Genomic DNA, 23,194 nt, shown 5'->3' with positions numbered 1-23,194 from the left:
AGTCTCTATGCCATAAATGGCTCCTCTGATAACACACATATGCACTTCTGTATCCACCTTACTGAAATTCAACTTTGGCTGAAGTGTATCATGCTACTTACCAGAAATAAGAACAGTTGTAAATTCATACATTTAGACCATTAAATAAAATTCTCTAAACATGCACCTGTCTACTAAGTGTACTGAAGGGATACAATTTTATATTCATTTTTAAAATGTAAATTATAATTTCTTTCAAGCATTCTAATTTGTCTACCAAAAACATCCATAGTTAAACAAAATGTGTATCTTTTCTCAATTTCCTTTTTTCTATAACGTACTAAGAAATATCAAGAGATTGTTCGCATGGTAACAAGCCTAAGTATGAAGGTTGCAAAAGAGTATTTAATCTCCTTACTTCACATTTTCTCATAAGTTTCAGCAAGATTTTCCTTCTCATTTGAAATTTTCCATGGTGAGTCTCATCAAGGGCAAATTATCTGTGTTTGTGGGGTTGTTTACTTTTAATAGAGACATGGAGCAATCACAGTCTAAAGCAAGTAACTACTGTTTTACTAGCCATACTCAAAAATACCCAGAAAAAATTTCTTGTGCATTCAAACATTCAATTGTGTATTGACTTCTTTTTGTAACAGTTCTCGTGGTACTCCTAACAGCGTCGGCTCCTTCTCACCAGCCTAGGCAATGGTTCAAGATTTGCGATCATTATTTTTACTCTGAACAGCATCGTATTTCGTGAGAATTACTGCAGTTTAAAGGCAGCGGCTGTTCTGTATTTCACTGCATGCCCTTCGAACACACAGAGATCTGCACAACAGAGCCAATATTTGTCCTTTGTCTTGGACTGTCCAAGACTTGCTCCGACATCTGACCCATCTATACTATCTCCAGCTAAAGCGCATTCAGCACTGACACACTTCTGGAACTGGCAGACAGAAAAGCAGGCATTGTTTTCTTTCTGAAAACCACCAGAACACATGCACATTTTTCAAACTGTCCAAACCGCTTCTTGATCAGCATGAACCAGACAGCAAATGAAATGCAATGCAAAAACACAAGACTTCAAAGCGTGAAGTGATCACCCTCAAAAATTTCTCCAGTTGCTTTTGTTAACTAATTACATGAAAGCTGGGTCTGCATTAACGGGTGATGGAAGATACTAAACTACAAAAATCACTTTTGGGAGGCAGTTACACCTATTGGTTCCCATTGGCTGAAGACAGATGAATAGCAGTAAATTACTGAACGACATTAATGACTAAGGAAGCAAAAGTTCAGGCATCTGAAGGTAAACCCTCAGTATTTGCAGTTGTCTTTATCCCACACGCAAAACCATGTAGTGATTACTGCACACACTGAGGTAATATGAAGTCAAATTAATGGTGTTAAGGAAGCTTTAAGGGCAATCTGGCTGTATGCATACACGTACTGGGTAGATTTTTTAAATGTATATACAGTGCATCACAATTTCCTTCTTTAATGTGCTGTTTTGTGCTTTTTTTGCCATTAGGCAGATCTTGCCTTTCAATTTGAATTACATTAAGAGATTGGCTATAGACTATGTTTGCCCTGAGGTATTATTGATCTTTGTCCAGGTAGCAAACAAGCAAAGAATAATTTATTTTGTTTCAGACTTCCTGGAGTATTGTCAACTTATGAGTAGAAAGCATGCCATTGTGTCACTGAAAAGATTAATTAGTTTTAATTAGGAGTATGAAATGGCTTCACGCTTAACTATTGCTTTTCTTGTTATAGGCTCTTCCTGGTCTTCTTAGTGATATGTCTAATAACCTTTTTTTGCTTATCCACTATAACCACTATAACTATATCCACCTGAACATAAAATTGTCTTGTAGAAATCACTGAATTTTTTTAAAGTGTGTATTTTTAAAGGAATTATTTAATCTGCAGACATATATTTGAGGTAATTGTGATGTGCATTGCAAATGAATGAATTAGATTACTAAACCAATCACTAAATTGTGGCACTATATACTGGCATAGACTTGTACATGGCACAGAAAATAATCTTGAAATCATTAGCCACAGAAATAAATTAGAATTCTTCAGGGCCTCCTGCTGTTGTTAATGTAAAATGAAAAACAGAGAGAAAAGAATGTTTGTATGAGACCATATGTAGCAGAACAATATCAAATACCAGTCTGTGACCGTTTGGCCTGATGGACTGTCTATTTTAAAAAAAAAACCTTCCCAGAACAAAGGGTTCTAAATTAAATATATTGCATTTGTTTCTATATGTATTTTTTTATACATTTAATAATTTGTTGTAAATTATCAGCCATTCCTTTCAGTAAATAAAATGCGTTTTAGGAAAAATCCCAATGTGATGCAAAAAAAGAAGAAACACTGATACCTTGAACATTTGCTAGTTCTCTTTTAGGGGGGACGGAAATGGCTGGTTTTGTTTATATGCTTTAATCAAGTCACTTAAATAAAAAAAGCATGGAGAAGATTCAGTCCTCTCTAAGCAGTATAGAAATGAATGGATCCAATTGTGAATGCATTGCCTGTAGCAACAGATCTACTCACGTAATCCAAAGCAACAGCGAATTCAGGAACTTGTTTTTATTCCACCTAGCAGAAAATGAGACAGACTTGAGCTGGAAACTGTGTATTAATACTTCAGGGAGATGTCAGCACTGTATCTTGTGACGCAGACCTAAAACCCTTCTTTAATTCAGCTTCCATGGGACACAGCAAGAATTTTGTTGCTGTATTTCCTGGAAGCAAGTCTGAATCTCATGGCACAACTTCCTCCTGTCAATGCCTGTCATACAAGCATCTTGACTATGTCATTTCCCCCTCTGATGTAAAATTGAAGTTCCTAAATAAATTACATTCCTTAATGCAGCTTTGTCCTTTGGGCTAAGACTCTGACATTGTCTAGAGTAGTTTCACAATTTAACATTCTTACTTGCTGTGTTAAATCTCAGGAGTTTGTCAGGTGTTAGCCTACTAATCCATTAGTTCTTCAACTAGAACAATTTTTTCCCCTTAAAATAATCGGGCTATAGTTGACAGAAATAAAGGCAATTGCCTGTGTCTCAGAGATTAAAATGATTCAACTGATGATTAAATAAGGTACAAATAATCAAATGGCCACGCTGTGCAGCTGAGCACACAGCAGAGCAAGTGTTTCCTGCCTACCTCGTGGTATAAGCTTTGTGCTCTCAACTTCTGTCCATGCTCATCCATTGACACAGAAAGGAGACCCAGGCTGGAGCGGAACGAGTGTTTCTAAGAAGAAACACTTGCTCACACTTAGCTACTATGCTGTCTATAGATTACACTCAGCTCTTGAACTATTTAACTTACTAACCTCATTTCTGCATGTCTTTGCATAGTTCAGTGGCACAGCTTGGGCAATGGCCCAGCACCTCGAGCAGGTTTCGTAGTCATTGCTAGAGCTGATGCTCTGCCCACAGGGTCAATGTCTTTGAACGATATGCAAAAGAAAATTAAGTTTAAAATTAAGTTTAAAATTAAACTCTTTCTTACCTTTTTGACCCATATTGGCAAGCTGCTTCTGGCTCTTAGGACAGTTTGTAATTGTACTGCATCAGAAAGTCTCCCAATTTTTTTGCAATATAATTTATGGCTGACTTTTCTCACTCCTGAGTCACCATTTCATTCCCTATTCCTCAGTCCAGGGAATTCCTCTGTTTCGATCTGTCCCTCTGCTCTCCTTTTAAATCCTTTCTGTTCCCTTTCTTCTGTGTGTATCACCAGCCCTTTTGTTCTGCTCCAGTTATGTTTTGTGACTTTTTCTTTCTTTTAGACTATGGCTATAGAGAAATGATTCTATTTCTTCACAGGGTAAAGGGGACTGGGTAATCTGAGCCAGCTTTTCAAAAACGATCCATTTGACTTTCGGAAGTGCCGGCCACCGGAGTCAGTTGTGAGGGCAAGAGAACAAGAGACTAAATTTAAAACCATTTTCCATTTTGATTTTGCTTCATTCTCCAATAATTAATGAAGTTATTTTGTACAAAAGCATATGTTTCAGTGATAGTATCATCATTTAACTGTGATAGTTCATGTACAAATAAATTACTCTCCCTTGCCCCAATTAGACTGTCATAACTGTTTCTCAAACCCCCTGCTAGAAGGTGAATCCAGACAGGAATATACCCAATTCATTTTTTCATTACAGGTCTAAATCAGCTTCCATTTTCAGAGGAATTCTACCAGTTTGGGCCTCTTCTTTGGGGCTACCAGGCTTCACATGGGAATTTCTGCAATGTGGGCAATGAAGCAGCAGGGAAACATGAATAATTTTACACAAACTAACTGCTCAGGCCCTGTATCATCTGTTAACCAGATTAAAAATGATGTGGACATTTGATCACTGTGGTGTTCAAAGCAGGGGAGGTCGTGGCAAAAATTCTTCCTACTGTGTTAAAACATCAAACAGCAGTGTGCCCAATAAAAATGTCAAGCTTTTTGGGTACAATGTTCATAAATGCTGTCAGCTGGCTATAGCAGCAGCCCTTGCTGCCTCCCTTCCATCACACTTCCATTTATTGTTACTTACCCCTCCTTCCTCCCCACTCCACCAACTCCAGAAGTGTCTTGTGAAGCCTAAACCAATACATATTGCTGAGTTTTACCCTGGTTTCTGTTTGGCTCCATATAGTAGAGTACCACCGCTCACCTTAGCAGAACAAGGAATGTAGAGATGCCTCTTTTGCTCTGGGCTTTCACAGGTTTCTTCATTAGTGACAAAAGCTTGTTGCTCGCTGATTGCATATGATGTAGTGTTGTGCGTGCACACAGTCTGCAACAGGCTCTGTAACCCACGCCATACAACCTCACCACCTTCTGCCCAAGACAGCAGCTCATGTACCTACAGCGTCACCCTTTTAGGAGAGTGACCACTCTTGATCTAGTGACAGGGAATATACCATCCTTTGGTGTGAGGTGTTCCAGCAGACGATGACCAGCATTGCTTATTTCTGTTCTGAATTTGTCCGGCTTCAGTTTATAATGGTTAGAATCAATTACATCTTTTCCTTTGAAGTTAGGATGCTGGCTGCATTAAAAGAATTTTTTTCCCATTGCAGACATTGTTCAAGTCACCTTGAATCCTTAACCTGGATAATCTCAATACTGACCATCTTCTATCTCTGATGTACATGGCATGTTTTCCTCACTAATCCCGAATTACTCCGTTAACTCTAGAAAAAGAATGTCTTGGACAAGATTCTCTTTGCAGTGCTCGGAATTATGAATTAAAATTCTACGTTAATGTTAATGTCACAGACTCTACCTGTTATGTGAACCAGTGGTTAGCAAAGATGGGATTCTCATCCAACTGGAAACTGTGATAACTCTGTTCTCTAGTTTCTCCACTCCTTTATAGGCACCTGTAGAGGGGGATTCCCCCTTTCTGGGATAACTGAGCAGTATGTCCCTTCGGACTCAGTTGTAACCACCTGAGCACAAACTCTTTGGCCTCCTGGACTGAAGCAGCGCTCTTGGGTTTCTCCACTCTCAGCAACCTTCCAGTGCTTTCCAAAACAATGAAATTCCCAGCTGCTGCCCTAGTCCAAAAACTGCCTCAGCACCACAGGCTTTGGTTTGGATCTTTTAAGAAGCACAGGTAGAGCAGCATCACACTGGCTTGGCCCATTACTGACTATTGATTTATAAATGTCGGAAATTAACACTACATTGAATTATGTCCATGCAACTTGTGACTTGCTGTCTGTGAAACAGGAATATTCTTATAATCGCTCATGGACTGAGTTACCTGAAGCTCCCACATTCACTGAGGGAAGCTTTCCTTTCACTGGTGCTGTCATGATCCGAGAGTAAATTCTGTGGAAATTTTATCTTAATCTGTGTTGAGCAAAGAAAAATATGGGTTTCTAGCAGCACTTAAATGCGGTAACTACTGTAAAACCACGGCCTTTTCAGTCAAGAAAGATTCCTCTGCTTGGCCGCTGGCACCAGGCGAGGAACGAAAGCCCACCAACAGCCCCTTCCCACAAGCTGACGGCACGAACAAAATGGCGCCTCCCGCGCGAGGCGGCCCCGCCCCCGCACACGGCCAGCCCTGTTCCTCCCCACCCCGCCCTCCGCCGCCCGCGCGCCCCAACGGCCGCCCCCGCTGCGGCCCCGCCCCGCCCCAGCGGCTGCCCCGCCCCAGCGGCCGCCCCCGGCGCGGCCCCGGTCCGCCCCTCACACCCGGCCGGCCTCGGCGCGGCGCTGCCCCTCAGCCCCCGCCGGGCCTGCCGCCCCTCGGGAAGATGGCGCTACGCGTCCAGGTCAGTACCCCCGGCGCGGCATGGCTGGCGGAGCGACGGGGACGGTTGGGACCGGCCCTGGCTGTTGGGGCGCCACGGGGCCGTGGCGGGGCCGAGGCCGCCGTGGGGCTGTCGAGGGGTGGGGGGCGGCGGGCTGGGAGCTCGGCAGAGCTCAGGGAGAGAGCTCCCGAGGTGCCTGGGTGAGGGGTGGCGGGCGCAGGGACCCCTCGGGATGCGAGGCGAACGTCGCGGCTGCGGCCGCCGTGGCCGAGTGGTGCCGAACGCGACGGGGTGTGGAGATTCTCTGTGGCAGAGGGGCGAAAGGTGCCCGGGAGCTGCCCGAGGAGGTGCGGGCGGTGTCGAAGCGAGCGGGTACGCCTGCGGGCTCCGTCGGAGTGCTGAACCAAGGTCGCGGTTTCGGGTGGGCTGGGGGGGGGGGCAGGAGGTTGGGCTGTCGTCGGGTGATGCTGGGCTGTCTGTGGAAGTTGGGCGGTCGTTTCCCAGCGCCGGTGGCGCAGGGACCGGCGGGGCTGGCGGCGCAGACGGGCGGCTGGCCTGCCGGGGCTGATTTTTCACGCATCCCGTCGTGTTAGCGTGTCTTCGCTTGGGACCCTCGTCTGGCTTTACGGCTACTGCACGCCTGTGTGAGCTAGCCGCACCTGCGCTCCTGTTGCCACTTCTTCCTGGAGGCGTTGGTTGGGTTCCTTCCTCTCCCTCCCTGCCAGCGGAGGCAGCCCCGCTCCAGGAGTTGGCTGAGGGGAACGTCAGCCGCTGAAACGGTCTCCAGCAGCGGCGGAAGAAAGCGGGGGGCGGGAAGGCGCCTCAGAAGACACTCGCTGAGGTGTTGGGCGCTCGGCCGGAATCCCTTGCGGTTTCATTGGACTGGTGGCAGCAGGCTTTGACACCGTTAGAGAGGCCATTTTAGGCATTTGTTTAAATACGTGGTACAAGGAATGCTACATAAAGGGACCACTAAAATATTTTTTGTTACCACCTCATACCCAAATGGCTCTTTTTCTTTTTTTTTCTTATTTTTTCTCTTTTTTTTTTTTTAAACTATGGCATTTCAGCAGTTATGCCCATCCTGTTGCTCTTGCATAGAGCTGGTGGAACTTTTTTAATAGAATGTTTTCAGTCAGAAAATGCTGATTAAAACCAAAATGTCTGTGGGAATTTGTCAGTGTCAGCAAAACTTTAATCAGGAATCTACCTGGTTTCCTGCCAGTTTGCTTGGCTCCTTGGCCGCCTGCCTGGTGGGTTGCTGCAGAGCCGGGCCCCCAGCACTTCTGGCCCTTGGCTCTTTCACAGGCTAGCAGGAGAGCTGCCAGGGACTTCTGAGAGCTGGAGAGGTGGGACCAGAAGTATCTGGAGAACATTATTTAGCTTGTTCTGGAATATTATGAAAGTGTGACAACCAGGAAAAAAAAAAAATCACAGTATCTAACGTTTTTCGTTAGGACGTGAATCTGTTTCTTGGAAAAAGTTACACTTTGTGATCAAAAATGCTGCTTCTTACAGAGGTCTGTTTTCTATTCCTGTGTCACTTAAAGCAGCCAGCATCTAACTGCTAGATCCTCTTCACTGACACTACTGTTGTTTTCTTAGGAATCACCTTTCAGCTATTGATAAGGGTTTGAGGAAAGGAGGTACCTGAAGGCATCAGTTTCACATGTTTTGTTTCACAATAAAAAAGGGATTGTGCCAGTCTTCTCTTTCCTTGAAGAAAATATAAATCTAATATTGAGAGCTAGTTTTTTGACTTCTCATTGGTTTATCTGAGAGTTTTTTTCTTATTAAAGTTAAATAATATCTTTGTTCCTCATCTGAATTGCTGTCATACACAAGATGGTTGTATTTGCTGATTTAAAGCTGTATTTTTGTTTTCACTATCCAAATCAAGGAAAATCAGCATACTATGTATATTATACTACTAAAATATAACCCAGAGAACATCTACCAAATTCCCTGGCAGTCTGAGAGTTCTGAGAGATTTCTGGCCATATCTCCAGCGTACCAATAAGAAACTTTGTCATAATGTTCTCTTGAGACCAAACATGTCCAAATAAAGCATTTCAAAATGCTGCAGGTCATCAGTCTCAATATCTGATAAGCCAACTTTTCTTTGAAGATTTTTATCTAGGTTTTGTTCAGGCTTGCTTTAAAAATTCCCTCATTGTCCTTCAGCTAAAATATTTCACAGTTTTAAGTTATCAGCAAGAAGTTAATTCTGATCCTTAGCCTGGATTTCTAAATTTTGGCGTAACTTTAACATATTAACACAGTGCATTAAAGTGCATATGTTCTTGAAATCCACTGTCAATTCTTTCTGTATAAATTATTGCTTAGCCAGCTTCTAAATGGTTGGCTGTTTTAATACCAGTTAGTTTACAGGTGATTTAGACCTTGGTGATTGGGCTCATATCCCAGTTTTGTTCTGGACTTTCTCAAACTTGTTGCCAAGTTTGTCCAGACTTGAAAGTCAAATTTCAGATCAAATGTAGGAGGGTCTTTAACTTTTGCTGATTATGACATAATAATTTGTTTCATGCTTCTCAGATTTTATTGGAATTGTTCATAACAGAAAGATGCATTGTAATTTATGTTTAAGACTATCTTTGCTAGATGTACTTATTCCCATGTTTTACCCCAATTATTTGTGTTTTGTGTGGTATTTTATTTTCCCTAACGTGTGTGCTTGCATTTTATGAGTCTTAATTTTCACTTTAATTGGCATGGATCTGGCTTCATTTAGAATTGCGTTACTGGGATTGTTACCTGTTCCTTACTTTTCTTCCACTCTCTCTGAACAAAGCTGGGGGGGAACAAAAACAAAGGATCTCTCTGTTGAGCTCAGTCTTTGAGGTATTCATTCCGTTCATGTCAGAAGCAAATGTGCGATTTCTTAAAATTTCTCCAAAGGAACAAGTACATGGCTAATTTTTGCCTGAAAATCAGGGACTCTTAAAAATTCAGAAAAAGCTGATCAAAGCCAGGGACTCCATATGACAGCAACAATTAGCAAAAAAGTGGGGAAAAGACCATAATTTTTTTTTTTTTTTAATTTTAAGAAACTTGTCTCTAGGAAATTACATGCTTTGACTGACAAAACCAATGTACTTTGGTTGCCAAAGACACTATTACTGTCTTGGATTTTTAAAAGGCATTTGAGCTACAGTGTAAGTGATGCTAAATTGTGCTGAACCAAACATTTTATTTCAAATACAAAACATGTTTTTGGAAGGGCTGGTGAACAGGATTTTGACTCAAACTTTTAAATGAGACCAGTCAAATACTGCGTGTTCTCTTTTCCTCTTCTATGTAGGCCACACTCAAATCATCAAATATTTACTGGGTACCTTCTAATGACGTGGCCGGTTCTTTATAAAAGTTACATAGGCTTTGGGAACCTGGTGGATGCTAAAACTTCTGTTTATGCAGTGATTCTGAAACATGCTCAAAGGTTTCATCTCTCCTGTGAGACTGTGACTAGTAGATATAAATCATATCCGTCACATAGGGGAGAGAGAGATTCCACTCACCTTCTTTACCGAAGAGAACTTTTCCAGCTTCTCAGTGGAGAGGAATTTTAGCTCTTCTATTGCTACTATAGCTTCTGAATTGTCCCATCTTTCACTGATATTTGCGTCAACAGATAAAGACAATGCTATTTTTTCCGGGTGTAGTAATTACAGCTGTTAAAATTGAATTTGCCTGAAGTTTTACAAGTAGCATAACTCAAACTGTTCACTGTTCTCCATCTATCTTTTCATCTCTCTTTGGAAAAGCTATGGACTTCCCATCTGAAGACTCAGAAAGACAGATGGATTGAACCATATTAAAAAATACTTCGATAGCTGAGAGAATAAGAAACAGCAACTTAATCTTCAGAGTTGTTTTTTGCTTCTTGTCACAGAAAGCCTCCTATTTTTTGTTAATTTAAATGTGAATCAACTGGAAAGCTTAGCATAGGCAACAGTTCATGTTGCTGATAGAGTATCTAGGTTTATAAACACTTAAAGAAATCTTAAGTGGTTGAAAAATTTTATGGAAGTTTCAACTATATTCTTTCCTAACAGAGTCTGGCAGAACTAGAAGTACTATGTAACCACCTATATGAAGGAACTGATCCAGCACAGCGAATGCAAGCTGAGAAAGTACTCTTGGAGCTTATTGATAGCCCAGAATGTCTTAGCCAATGCCAACTTCTATTAGAACAAGGAACAGTAAGTATCTGAAAGATGTGTTATCCATGAATGTAATCATGCTCGTGGAAGCTCTCATAGGCTTCTCAGTCATGGGCCATTGCCATGCCAGTACAATACAGGCAAAATGCTTTTCTCTTTTTTGTACATACTCTGTTTCATAAATGATTCTAGAAGTTTTTTGATTTGGAGGTGGGCTTTGTAGAAGTGACAATACCTTGCGTTCGAGATGTCAGGGCCAAAAAGGGAAAGCATCTTAGTTGTCAGTACTTTCAGAAGGGTTGTAATCGGGGGTTGTGTCATCTGTAGAGCAGTGTTGGGACACAGTGGGGTATATCCCAGTGTTTGAACATCACCTTGTTCTTGTTTCTAGCTATTAGCTACAATGTAAAAGAAATGGTATTTAAAAAAAAAAAATCCCGAAGCTGCATATCTGTTGTCTGTTAGTTTAAACCATTCTCTTATTACTCAGTTTTATTTTTGGTGTTGAATTTCATGGTTAACTCTAGATATAGTGATAGGGGAGTTGATTCTTATTTGATAGTCCAAGCTGAATCTAGTATAATTCTTGCTGTGCTTTTCAAATAATTCAAAAAGAGAGAGAAAGAAAAAGGAGAAACACATTTAAAAATATCTTTAATCCAGGGCTGGACCCATGGTAGTTATCTCATGGGTTTAAATTATCAAGTGATTTAAAAACAGGTTTAAGAACTGAAGAACTCCACTGAATAGTGAAATTACTTTTAGATGAATGGTTTCCATCAAAAGGGATGATAGTTTAGGTCTCCACTTTGTTATTAGTGTTTTGTAATTTATGTTTATTTATAATGAAACAAAGGTACTACTAAAATACATCTCTTATAAATTTTGGTACATTTAACAAACATACCCAAAACGTGATAACCCATCTGGTTTATTGATTATTTATCAGGTTTTGACTATTCTCCCTGCCTTTAATTAGCCTATTTTTTAATAATATCATTTGATGTGTTTTGGTAGACATCCTATGCTCAGCTTCTAGCAGCAACGTGCCTGTCGAAGCTTGTAAGCAGGGCATCTCCACTACCTATCGAACAAAGGATTGACATTCGTAAGTAACGTTTGTGGTTAAAATTGTTATATTAGTTGGATCTCAAACACTGTTAGCGCAGTAACCATTCAGTGGATAGTCTGTTTTTTCTCTAGCTCTCTCCATTTACCAAGCCTGTTGTTCATAAGGTAGTCATTGTGAGAGTGAACATAAAGGTGATTGTGAGATCTTTCATCATTTGTCTGCAATTAGCTCACAAATAACATTTCCTAGTTTCAAAATTAAAATTAATAAATATGTTAGCTCAGATTACTTCATATTTTAGAAAAATACTAATTTTTTCAAGATAGACTTTGTATTTATCCCACAAGACGCTAAAGAGATTTAGTTCATGTTTGTAAAGGATGAAAGTTGCAGATACTGCTAGTACACCCGCCAGTCACTTACATGCAACGTTGCTCATGATCAGCTCTTAACATTTGTAAAAGTCATGCCAGGGCAGGTTCTTACTCGCAAGATTAAGAGCCTACAACTTTTTCCTCACTTTTTAGGATCTATGTTAAAGTCATTGCTATATCCTAAAAGAGTAAGCAAGTATGTGTTAGATCTTTACTAGTGAAAGGCTTTGCATGAGGAGTGTATGATTTGATTTGTTTTTTTAGAAAACCTGCACTGTTCTATGAATTCTGTGGATAGCAGTACTCTGAAATGCGTGGCAGAGAATCTGCTGTTTCTGATAAAAGATTTCAGTGTTCTTTTAGGTAAAAATTAACTTAATCAACTTTGATTTTATACATTTCAATGGCTTTTGAAACAGGTTAACTTCCTTCTAGTTAGAGAGGAATTTCTGCAGCTGCAATGTGCATTACTCAAAGGGATGCTCTAGGTTGAATTGAGAACAGTCAGTAGGGACTCTAGTCTGAAAAAACTTTTGGTTTTGGTTTTTTGAGTTGACTGTGAGAGCTGCTGTTACACAGTGAAATAATCAGTGCTCAGTATATGGGACCATAATGAAAAATTACTCTGTTTTACTTGCCAGCGTTCTCTGAATTCACAAACTGTTGTCATATGTGTCCTAGAATAATGATCATATATGTAATATCCCTTGTGTTACTAAATGTTTAGCTGCATTTAATGATTTAATGTAACTTACAGTTTTTGTACTAACCATAAGAATATAGAGGTTTTTTTTAAAAAATCCATGCCTTAAGTTTCTATTAGAGCCATTTAATTAATTTTCTTTGCAGAAGACTTGTGTTGCTGATTTTAAAATGCTTCTTTACAGGAAATTACATTCTGAACTACGTAGCATCTCAACCCAAACTGGCTCCTTTTGTCATCCAAGCTCTTGTGCAAGTCATTGCTAAAATTACAAAATTAGGATGGTTTGAGGTACTGAAAGATCAGCTCATCTTCAGAGACATTATTGCTGATGTAAAAAAATTTTTGCAGGTAGGAACCAGTCGTTCACTTTGCCATTTTTTTCTGTTTGGACCTCTTCATTTTTAGTGGTTGGCATGTTATATCACTTAGTTGTTACACATTTGGGTGGAAAAAGTGTCAAGAGCATTGCTTAAAACGGAAGATCACCCTATGATGAAGAACCAGCGCGGGTTTGATACTTGTGTGAGGTTGTGGGTTTTGATGCCTGACAGTATTCATAGTGCTGTCATGTTTTTTTTTGTTGTTTTTTTCAAAGCACTTTTTCAGAGTGTGGCTGTAAAACATCAGTCCCTGTTGTCAAACCATTCTATTTAATGCCTTAATTTTTTTCAGCTGATGTGGAGATACATTTCTGATAGTGTTAGCTCCAGTTACCTGGCTAGAAACACTGGTATTGCACCATCTGAAGAGTAAGACTGTCAAATGTTTTAAAGCATGAGTCTGATTGTGATTCTCGTAATAATGACTGCTAAAATTGTGCCAAACCATCAGTTCTAGAATGTATTTTTTCAAGTGCCTGTCACAGAGGGTTGACCAAAAAGATACCTTTATGAACTATTTGTTGGAGTGTTCACTGTTACGGTCTTACATTGTTGCTTTTCTGTATAAGCAGTGGGACTTTACCTGCACTTTAATTTTTAGCAGAAATAACTAGCTACCCCTTCTTCTGAAGTTACTTAGGAAAGCTTGTTAAAGATAGAACTGTGGTAGACAAAACTGCAAGATGCTGTGTATATCTGTTATGTGGTTGTGGTCCTTGTTTGCCCTGTTCCTTTTTCATGTTATGAGAAATTGATGATTCATACGTGTGTGCACGGGTACTTAGATACCTGCATATATGTATGTTCTCTCTCCATAAATGTAAAGAGGAGTGAAAGGAAGAAAGAAGAAAAAAAAAAAAGAGATTCTATCTCTCCTAGGATTATGGTGTGCAATATAGGGAGATAAGATCATAAATTTGGAGTGTTTTTACCTATTTTAGCATAGGTATTTAAGTCTAACATATCACAAAAATTTTGCATTCTAGGTAGGAGTATGGGGAAGTTTGGGATGCAAGATCACTTATCTTCCCTCTCCAGTAATTGGATGAGGCAGGAATGTTTTTGTTTTACGTTTCCTTCCACATTATTTCCTGTTCCCCCATTGTATTGGTCACTGTTACAAAGAAGGTGTGCTACAGGATGGAGAGGTGATCTTGGTACCTAGCATTTGAAAATTGGAAATAATTTCTCCTAATGTCAGAGAGCAGTCATTCACTATGGAACGTTTACTAGGCAAATTTACATGTTGACTCTAGAGCAAGTACTGCCAGACACAGTGGCTAAAGATGCAGGATATACAGCATCTTCTGTGAAGTAAGTTTGGGGAAAGTGATTGGATATCATGGGTTATTAGCCAGGCTTGGTTATTTCATATGTTTAGCATGTATTAAAAAAGTTCTTAAGTTTTCTGGGAGATGGCTAATCTGCTTACAAAGTTAATATTAGATTAATCTTTCTGAGTTTGTGTGACTGTAAAGTCTAGTACTTATTTTGAGAAAAAATAATCAGAAAATTATTAATCCAAATCAATCTATTTGGAGATTTACTTCCAAAATGATCCATTATGTGTGTATGTGTTGGTGATCCTGGCAACTCAACAAGAAAATATGAAGTTGACAGTTTATGTTTCTTGGCAATGAGTTTCTCATTTGTTTTTCAGTCTTGCTTTGTTTATAATACTGTTCAAGTTAATGTACTTTTTGAGTTACATTGGGAATGTCTAATAAAAGATAAGTTGTAATATTCTGTTTATTAAAAACAAACTCAAGTATACTTCTCCACCATTTTGCAGTTATTTTTATGAATGTACTGTAATTGGATTTTGCATTTATTATTAAAATGATTGCAGTGTGACTCTTCAGTGTGTAGCTCATTAAAAATAGGGATTTAAATACAAAATTTAGCTTCTTAAGAGATTTCTTTAGTTAAATTAAGAATTCCTGTAGAAAAGAAAATTAAGCCATAGATCTACTAGTGAATTAAATTTTAGATAAAAATTGAAAAAATAATCCCTAAACAATACTAATGTATGTTAATAATTAGCATATGGTAATTTCAAGTACATACGCATTAGCATTCCAGATTGAAGTTCATCCAGTGTGAGTCTGAGTGTGATTTAATGTAGAAAAAGGGATTAGAAGCTAGGTCTGCAGTTCTGTTCCAAACTCCTTCATAATTCACCACACAGCTTTTCTCACCTGTGAAAAAAGGGAGGTTGCATTTTCTATTCTGCAGATTTGTGTGATCTAAGGAACATTCATGTAGACTATTTTAAGAATTTGAAATGTAAAAGGAAGTTGTGTTCAAATTACAGTATAAGGTGTTTAATCTTACTGAATGCAGATAAGGCAACAATATAAATTTTGTCTGAGAGTTCTCTGAAATTTTCACTTTTGATTTGCTTTGGTGCAAGTGGTAATACAAACTAGATGATAAGGCAACAATATAAATTTTGTCTGAGAGTTCTCTGAAATTTTCACTTTTGATTTGCTTTGGTGCAAGTGGTAATACAAACTAGATGACAGGGGAAAGTTAGGTCCTTGGTAAGTAGACAGATTCTTCATTAGTTGAACTTTGGGTGATCTTCAGAGTTGTGAAAATGAGTGTGGTTGTGACAAATATCAGTAAAATTTCGACAAGCATGACAATGCTTTTTGGGCACCAGGGAAGCTGAGGCTGCAGACTGCAGCTGTGAAAGTAAACATAGAGATCTCCCCGACTCAAGATCAACTGCAATTAGGCCTCACCATTAATTGTTTTTAACAAAGCAGATTTAATTTTTTTATAAATGCGTTGAAGTAGCTCAGTGAAGACAGCTAAATTTTATTAATGCGAAATTCTGCATTGTATCTGAATTTTGAAACATTCCAAGGAACTTAAATACTGATGATCACATCACACCCTCAGATGCAAATATTTGACACCTACTGCCTCACTTCTTAGACACAAGTTCTCAGAGATCAGATCATTCAATTCAAACCAAAGCCTTGTATACTACTGTGGAGGGAAAAGAATTAGGGGGTTTTGATAGGTAGCATTTCAAAACTTTTTTTTTTTCATGGTTTGAACTTCATGCAGCTTGCCTTACCAGTTCTAGAATACTGAACAGACCTTTAAGAAATGTGTAATACTGAATTTCTAGATTGTGGTTACTTGAAGTCTATTTTCAGACAGGTTTTTGTTACCGTACAGTTCTTAAAATTTATGACGGAGTTTTTTTCCAGAGCTAATTGGGGAGTTTGAATGTCTAGTTCTATTAATGTTAATAGAATTTGGCATGAAAGCCTTCTAAACAGCATAGGATATCTCAGCCTAAAAATTCCTCTTGATTCTAGAAATGTTGGAGAATATTAAATACAATCTGATTCTAGATATGTTGGAAAATACTAAACATAAGCTGTGATGTTTGAGCAATCCTATCTGTTTTTTTCTGTAGGGCACTGTGGACCATTATATAATAGGAGTAATGATTCTCTCAGAACTGACTCAGGAAATGAATCTAGTAAGCATGTTTGTTTTTTTTTTCCTTCTGCAAGGGATGTATGTATTGTTGCTAAAGCAGTGTGTTGAATGTTTCTGCCCTTCATAAAAATGGTTGGAGAAACATTTCTTAGACGTGAAGGGATTAACACACCTTCCTCCCCCTGGCAAAATATAGAGACAGACAAGAAATTCCTAGTGCAGGGACTCTATCTGTACTAGATCCATACCATATCTGATACAGGGTCAAATTTCTCTCATCACAGTCACTAGAACTAGTAAAGCAAAGTGATTTGAAAATTTTCTGCTGTATTTCTGCTCATGATTTATTTTTGCCTACAACTTAATCTGAGAAAGTGCCTCAGACCTTTCCATCCTGAAAGAGAGACAACCTTGAAGGGAGAAAAAGGAGGCGCTTGAGGAAGCTGTCAGGATCTATATTTAGTGTTGGACCAAAATTTTTATTTCTAGTGTCAATTAATCTGCTAGATATACCTAGCATCTAGTTCTAGCAAAGAAGGGAGCATTGTTTATTATGTCCTAACTTTTCTTAGGTTGATTATTCAAGACCTTCAGCAAAACATCGTAAAATAGCTACCTCATTCCGTGACACCTCTCTAAAGGACATACTGATGCTTGCGTGCTCTCTTTTGAAGGAGGTGAGGCTCTTTATAATTGAATCTAAAGTGTTAACATCATAATTGTCCCAACTTGAAACCTTAATATTTTCTGAGTTGATGAATTCTATACTTAAATGGATTACATGACACCCAGTTAAGCTCAAGTGACCGAAAAAGGTTCAAAGACAAAAATTCTGATCTTCCTCCCTCTTGCTGTCTCTCAGTCTTTCTCTTTGTGCCATCTCTCTCTCTTTATATCATGCCATAAAGAATGAACTATCTAAATTCTGAGCTTGTCGTCTTTTTTGATGTTTTTCTCAATTTAGTTGTGTCTCAGTTTTGCTGGCCTACCATCTCAGTATTTGCTAAAATAATTATTTATTTAAGTAGGACCAACCAAGAAGACAGACAAATTTTCTGTCTTGTGGTTATGGCAGCGTAGTCAAATCTGGCCAAGGTGTTTTTCTCCTTTATTGGTTCCCTTGTCTTCTCTGTAACGTTTTGGGGTAATTCAGGCTGCAGCTTCTCAAGAGCCTTGACAGGAGGTGGTGAAGAACAGCATGCTGTAAGCTAGGTCTCTCAGAACCAGGTAGGTTGAACTGAGATCAAAATTGGCATTTGCACTTTCCATTCTGTGCTGATCAAGGCCTTCCATAGCAGTGGAAATGGCACCATGAGGTACCATTCTACTTCTCTTCAGCTCAAGCAACTCTTGGCTTTTGAGAGCAGCTTATTTTTTAAATGTTGCCCTATTGCTAGTCTTTGACTTATTTGGGAGTGCTGGTTTATTCAGTTTTTCTGGAAACCAAATGAATTAGGTGTTGAAATTTGGACATAGGCGTTTAAGCTAAGAATTTAAACACAGATGCCATCATGGTAGGTCAGTATGTAATGGTAGCAATTACTTTTTGGCTAAAGATATAATTCTCAGTGTTGAGGTATGTGATTGAGGTACTGCTGTAAACAATGAAAGAAACTTTTAGCTTAATTTTCTTTCACAGTTTGTTTTTAGTCTAACTAACGTGTTTTACCTCACATTTGCAATAAGTTTAAAGGGCACATGTGGTCAGCTACCAGTGCTCAGGTGACAGGCAGTATATTTTTTTAATATATAGAGCAATTAAATGATGTGTAAACCCTCACCTCTAAAGAGTGAATGCTCTGCTGATGTACACAGCATGTTTTAAGCCAGTGTTGGAATTGCATATTAATGGAGGAATACATAATTTAAAAGGAGAGTTGGGTATTTTTGGAAGAATCTTCTTAGACATAGTAAACCCCATTACACATCAAAACAATGGATGTGTTTGTGAGAACCTGTATCCTGCAGCAGCCACTTCCTAGCTTGCTTCAAGTTCAGCCGGCCTACAGGTACTTTTTTAGTCTCTTATATGTTGAAATATTTGTCTGAGTGACATCACAAAGATTTCCAGACAGAAATATAAGAAAATTATAATTAGTATCTTTATAATGCCAACTTTAGTACAGGAAGCTGGTTTTAGAAATAATCCAGTGTCTATAATATACTGAAAAATACACTCAACTAACAAATAAGGGATCCCCAAAATCCAAGAGTTTAAAAGTTACAGAGATGATTGGTGGCAGAACAGGTTATATTTATAAAAGACACACAGAAATTCAATGTTGATTTCAAAGCTGACTTAATAATTTATTGTCAGTTTTAAGGTGGTGCAACAGTTACTGTCAAGTTAATTGAGGCATCTAATGACACATAGTTGATTTTAATTCCTATAATCTGAATTTAAAACCTTTTGTTAATAAACTTTAGAGATGTGGCTTTGAATCTAAATAAGGAGCAGATGAACTAGATAAAGTTGTTGCATTTGCATTTATTTTATTGTTTTTCTAGACAAATGATTTGAGGTTTGTTTTCAGTGCCTTTATATTCTGTGTGTAATTTTGAGGTAGTAATTTCTTTAAGATAAAATGTTATTTAAGTTCTTATAATTACAGAAAGGGATTGATAAAAATGTGTTTTTATGCGCAGTATGTTGAGTATAGACTTCCAAATCCCAACAGCTTGTTTTGCTTACAAAGTACCTTTTTATTCTGACACTAAAGGGCTTATAAAGCAGTAGAGACACTGACAGCTGTATTTATACAGGTGTTGTAAATAACTACATTCAGATTACAGACTGCTTGTGTCATTGTTTTTTAATGACAGGTTTTTCTAGACTTACCAAAGGAACAGCCTTTCAGTACACATACTGTGGAACTCATACTGTTTAGCAGCCTGGACATCAAACTAAAAAATAACAAATGCCTGAGATATTTTTTAGCCATATAATGTATATGACACATACTCCATGCTAATCTGGAGTAACTGAAAGAGAAAACCATGAAACCTTACAGTTTAATTTTTGCAGTGAACATTAGCACTGTTCAACAGACTGTATCAGTGACATGCTGAGTTCTACCTATAAGTATTTTATGCAAAAGGTTTATTTCACCAGGCTTGTAAAATTATTTATAAGTTTGGGAGCTTTAGCTTGGCATGGAAGATGTCTCTGAGGTGGTAATGATTTTTCCCCTGGCCTTTAAGGAAAGACTATACCTTATATTGTCCAAGGATTTATTTTTCTCTTAGTATGTGTTCTTTTGCTCTGAACCTTGCAGCTTTATATCTAAACATTTTCCTTTTCAAAATTATTTTTAAGGTGTGTTCTGTGCAAGTGACCTAACAAGATTTCTTTTCTCCTTAGCTCTTGGCGAAACCTTTAACCCTTCAGGACCAACGGCAGCAAAGTCTAGCAATGCAACTTTTGAAGCTTGTACTAAACTGTCTTAATTTTGATTTCATTGGAAATTCAGCTGATGAATCTGCAGATGACCTGTGCACTGTGCAGATTCCAACAAATTGGAGAACAAGTAAGAAAGGATCATCACTGTTAGTAGTCTATAGACTATATAGTCTATAGACTTCAGTCTATGCCCAGTAGATTGTGTAACTTCTTTTGTCACAATACTTTCAAATATAAAATAATTTTTAATGTGGAGTAGAGTTTTTTGATGGTGAGTCTTCTATTTCCCTCACCCTTTTCCTATTGCTGTTTTTACAGACAGAAATAATAAATGTAGTCTATAACATAGTTATTCACAGTAAATCAGATTCTTCTAATTAGACACTGAATACTGTTCTCATCCCTGGCACAGGAACACCTTGAAGAGGTACAGCATTTGTAGCATATCTGTTTTCTCTTGTCTTCTTCCTGATGAGAAAACTGTGTGAAATTTTTCTTTAGTGTGCTTGTTTGCTCTAGTATATAAGCTTGTTAATGAAGGCAGCAGGAGGGTTGCTTCTTGGTTCTAAGACTCTAGAGGTTTGACTTCCTGGGCTTATACAGTGCAGATGGCAGTCTAGTATAAATACATCCAAGCTAGCTTTAATGAAATTACCTTGGGTAATGGACACAGTTTAGCACCAACAGCATGGAGCTCCTTGCAGGCTAATTTGTCCTGCTTCTTGGCAAAATAAATGAGCCTGATTGGAAGTCTGTTACTACGTCTAGCTAAAGCAGCTACACAGTTTCTCATACCCAAGATGGGAGGTTTAAATCTGACTTACCTGTATAGCATGACATTATTAACCTTTGTTATGTGACGCTTTATTTTACCCAAGTCTTCATATAAAATAATGCTTAAAAATGCTTAACTCTGAAACAGTACTTAATTTGTGGGATTACTTAATTATTAGTAAACTTTTCCTACTCTTTTGTTACCCCTTTATAAAATAGGGGTGTTATACTTCATCAGATGTGATTCCACAGTGAATTGGTAACTCGGTGCTTAAAGTATTTTTTTCTGTTGATCAGTTTGTAGACTTCAGGATAGTCTGTGGAACTGCTCTTAAAAACTTGCCTTTGTTTAAATACAGACTAAACTAATCCTTAGTATCTGGAACCTGTCTTGTCTCAGTATAGTAATACTGTAGTAACCTGAAGAAATCAGTATACATCTACCACAGAACAGTATTCTGTAAGCAACTCACAAAGTATTGCATCATCTGGAGTTTAAGGGAAGTATTCTTTATGAGCTATAGAATAGATTAAATGTGATAAAAAGAGAATAGTGTTTGTTTAATATTATACAATGAACTAACTAATGCATTTATTCATAGTTTATTCTCAATGACAGTGATCTCTCACTCCTATTGTTCGTGTTAAAAAGAAGATGATTGTATTATAAGAAAGATATTCCATTATTGCTTGTAGAGAGTGATAAAACCAACTTATCTTTTTCCATAGTCTTCCTGGAGCCAGAGACCTTGGACCTGTTTTTTGATTTGTATCATTCCCTTCCACCAATGCTGTCTCAGTTAGTAAGTGACACGTAGTGATTTACACTCAAGTTAATTATGGAAAATAGTCTTTTACATCTATACTTTGTCCAAAAGACCCTGTTTTATTCTCTGCATTAGCACATCCCCTGGCTCAGTGCCCAATCATGATGTCTTTTCTTTGAACTTTAGACCCAGTTTTCATTTCTGAATCTGAAGCATTCAGATCCTTCCTCCTCCAATTCATCATTACTCAGCCACATACAAAACATCCACCAAATTATTTTGATGAAGTAAAAAGCTGTTGTAAAAGGGAATTTTAAAATGGAGCCATATTTGTGTTCAATGATCGTATAGACATTGCTGCAAAAATAAGTTTAATTTTTTTAACTTACAGTATTTTTTTAATTCTTCAGGCACTTTCTTGTTTAGTTCAGTTTGCTTCTACAAGGAGATCTTTATTCAGCAATCCAGAACGTGCCAAATATCTTGGTAATCTAATCAAAGGAGTGAAACAAATTCTTGAAAATCCACAGGTATCTCTTTTATTTTTCCTTTTATTATTTGAAATGCTGAAACAGCTGTGGATTTTTTTTCCAGTTACAGCCTTCATTAATTTACTGAATCTATCAAAACCATTTTCAGCCAGACATCTGTTTGCTTTGATTTTTCTATTCAAAACAATGCAAAACCCCTATGCAAATAAAATTGTCACACAATTAGGAATAGTGCTCATAAAATTTCTATTAGACTAAGCTGTTAACTTTTAAAAATTTGCTTCTTCGAATTTAGGGTTTAGCTGATCCGGGTAATTACCATGAATTCTGTCGGTTTTTGGCTCGGCTAAAGACAAACTATCAACTAGGAGAGCTAGTAATGGTGAAAGATTACCCAGAAGTCATCCAACTTATAGCAAATTTTACTATTACGAGCCTACAGGTAAGAATATATATGGAAGTGTTCTCTTATTGTCAGTTCCTGAATGATGAAGAGGACCGATCCCGGTTCTCTGTGGTGGTGTTTTTTGAGGAGGTGGTGAGGTTTGTCTTTACGTAAAAATATATTTTGTCAGTGCTGTAACTCAGATTTCTAAATTCTCTAGAACTGGTTTCCACTATTCCTAAGAAGTTTTGTAATGGGAACAGGTTTAAAGAAGAAAACTGAAGTAGGAGAGAGATGGATGTTAATCCTCCAGCATTAGTCCTCACCCTCAAAAAGAATCCAACAAACTAAACTCTTTATCCAACCCTAAAATACTTATACCTATGCTCCCATGTAAACTTTGAAGTGCCTACCCTGATTAGGTTCTTGAGTTCTGCTTTTGTGCCTATACGTATGGACACACACGCACATAGTTGCCTAGATGCTGGGCTGCTGAGTACAAAGTTCTTGTCTGAGGTGGATTCAGAAGCTATATGGAATAATGTCTGAATTTTTGAGTGACCCACATCTGTATGAGAAGGACACATACCTCAGGATTAAGATTCTGACAGTGTTAAAAATGTTACAGATTTATCCTTGAAGCATACCAGGATAAAGGTGTGCACACTCTTTAAGTAATATTACAGTTGTTCTTTTAGCACTTCCTTCAGAGTCTTTCTCTGGTCTTCAGAATAACAGCTGAAGATAGTGATCTTTAGGAGAAGATTTTGACCTTTGAATTCCCGAGTTGCTGAGGGCAGCTCCATAAGCTTGGAAGAGAAAAGGAAGTTGAGATGCGTTTCTGTTCTTTACATTTCCTATCAGGTGGCTCTAGACAGTTTCCCACTCAACATTTATGTTTTTTGAATGGCCCTTTTATAGCACTCAAAT

The 23,194-nt window shown here is 38.2% G+C and overlaps 1 protein-coding gene across 1 annotated transcript in view; it reads left to right on the top strand.

The window, feature by feature from the left end:
• Nucleotides 1–4,956: 4,956 nt before the first annotated feature.
• RANBP17 (RAN binding protein 17) overlaps nt 4,957–23,194 on the top strand; it is a gene marked incomplete at both ends in the record, with an annotated part of 158,590 nt that continues 140,352 nt past the window's right edge. Inside the window, 11 exons of the mRNA XM_082006378.1 lie at nt 4,957–5,010; nt 5,941–6,690; nt 10,346–10,492; nt 11,471–11,561; nt 12,787–12,953; nt 16,422–16,487; nt 17,020–17,124; nt 19,809–19,974; nt 21,351–21,424; nt 21,799–21,918; nt 22,175–22,321. Coding sequence (XP_081862504.1) covers nt 4,957–5,010; nt 5,941–6,690; nt 10,346–10,492; nt 11,471–11,561; nt 12,787–12,953; nt 16,422–16,487; nt 17,020–17,124; nt 19,809–19,974; nt 21,351–21,424; nt 21,799–21,918; nt 22,175–22,321 — 1,887 coding nt within the window. The remainder of the gene's footprint in view (nt 5,011–5,940; nt 6,691–10,345; nt 10,493–11,470; nt 11,562–12,786; nt 12,954–16,421; nt 16,488–17,019; nt 17,125–19,808; nt 19,975–21,350; nt 21,425–21,798; nt 21,919–22,174; nt 22,322–23,194) is intronic.

The sequence above is a fragment of the Phaethon aethereus genome (assembly GCF_964289735.1).
Source record: "Phaethon aethereus genome assembly, chromosome: 14".
Classification (NCBI taxonomy): domain Eukaryota; kingdom Metazoa; phylum Chordata; class Aves; order Phaethontiformes; family Phaethontidae; genus Phaethon; species Phaethon aethereus.
Note: the sequence above shows the minus strand (reverse complement) of the source record. Positions and strands in the feature narration are given on the sequence as shown.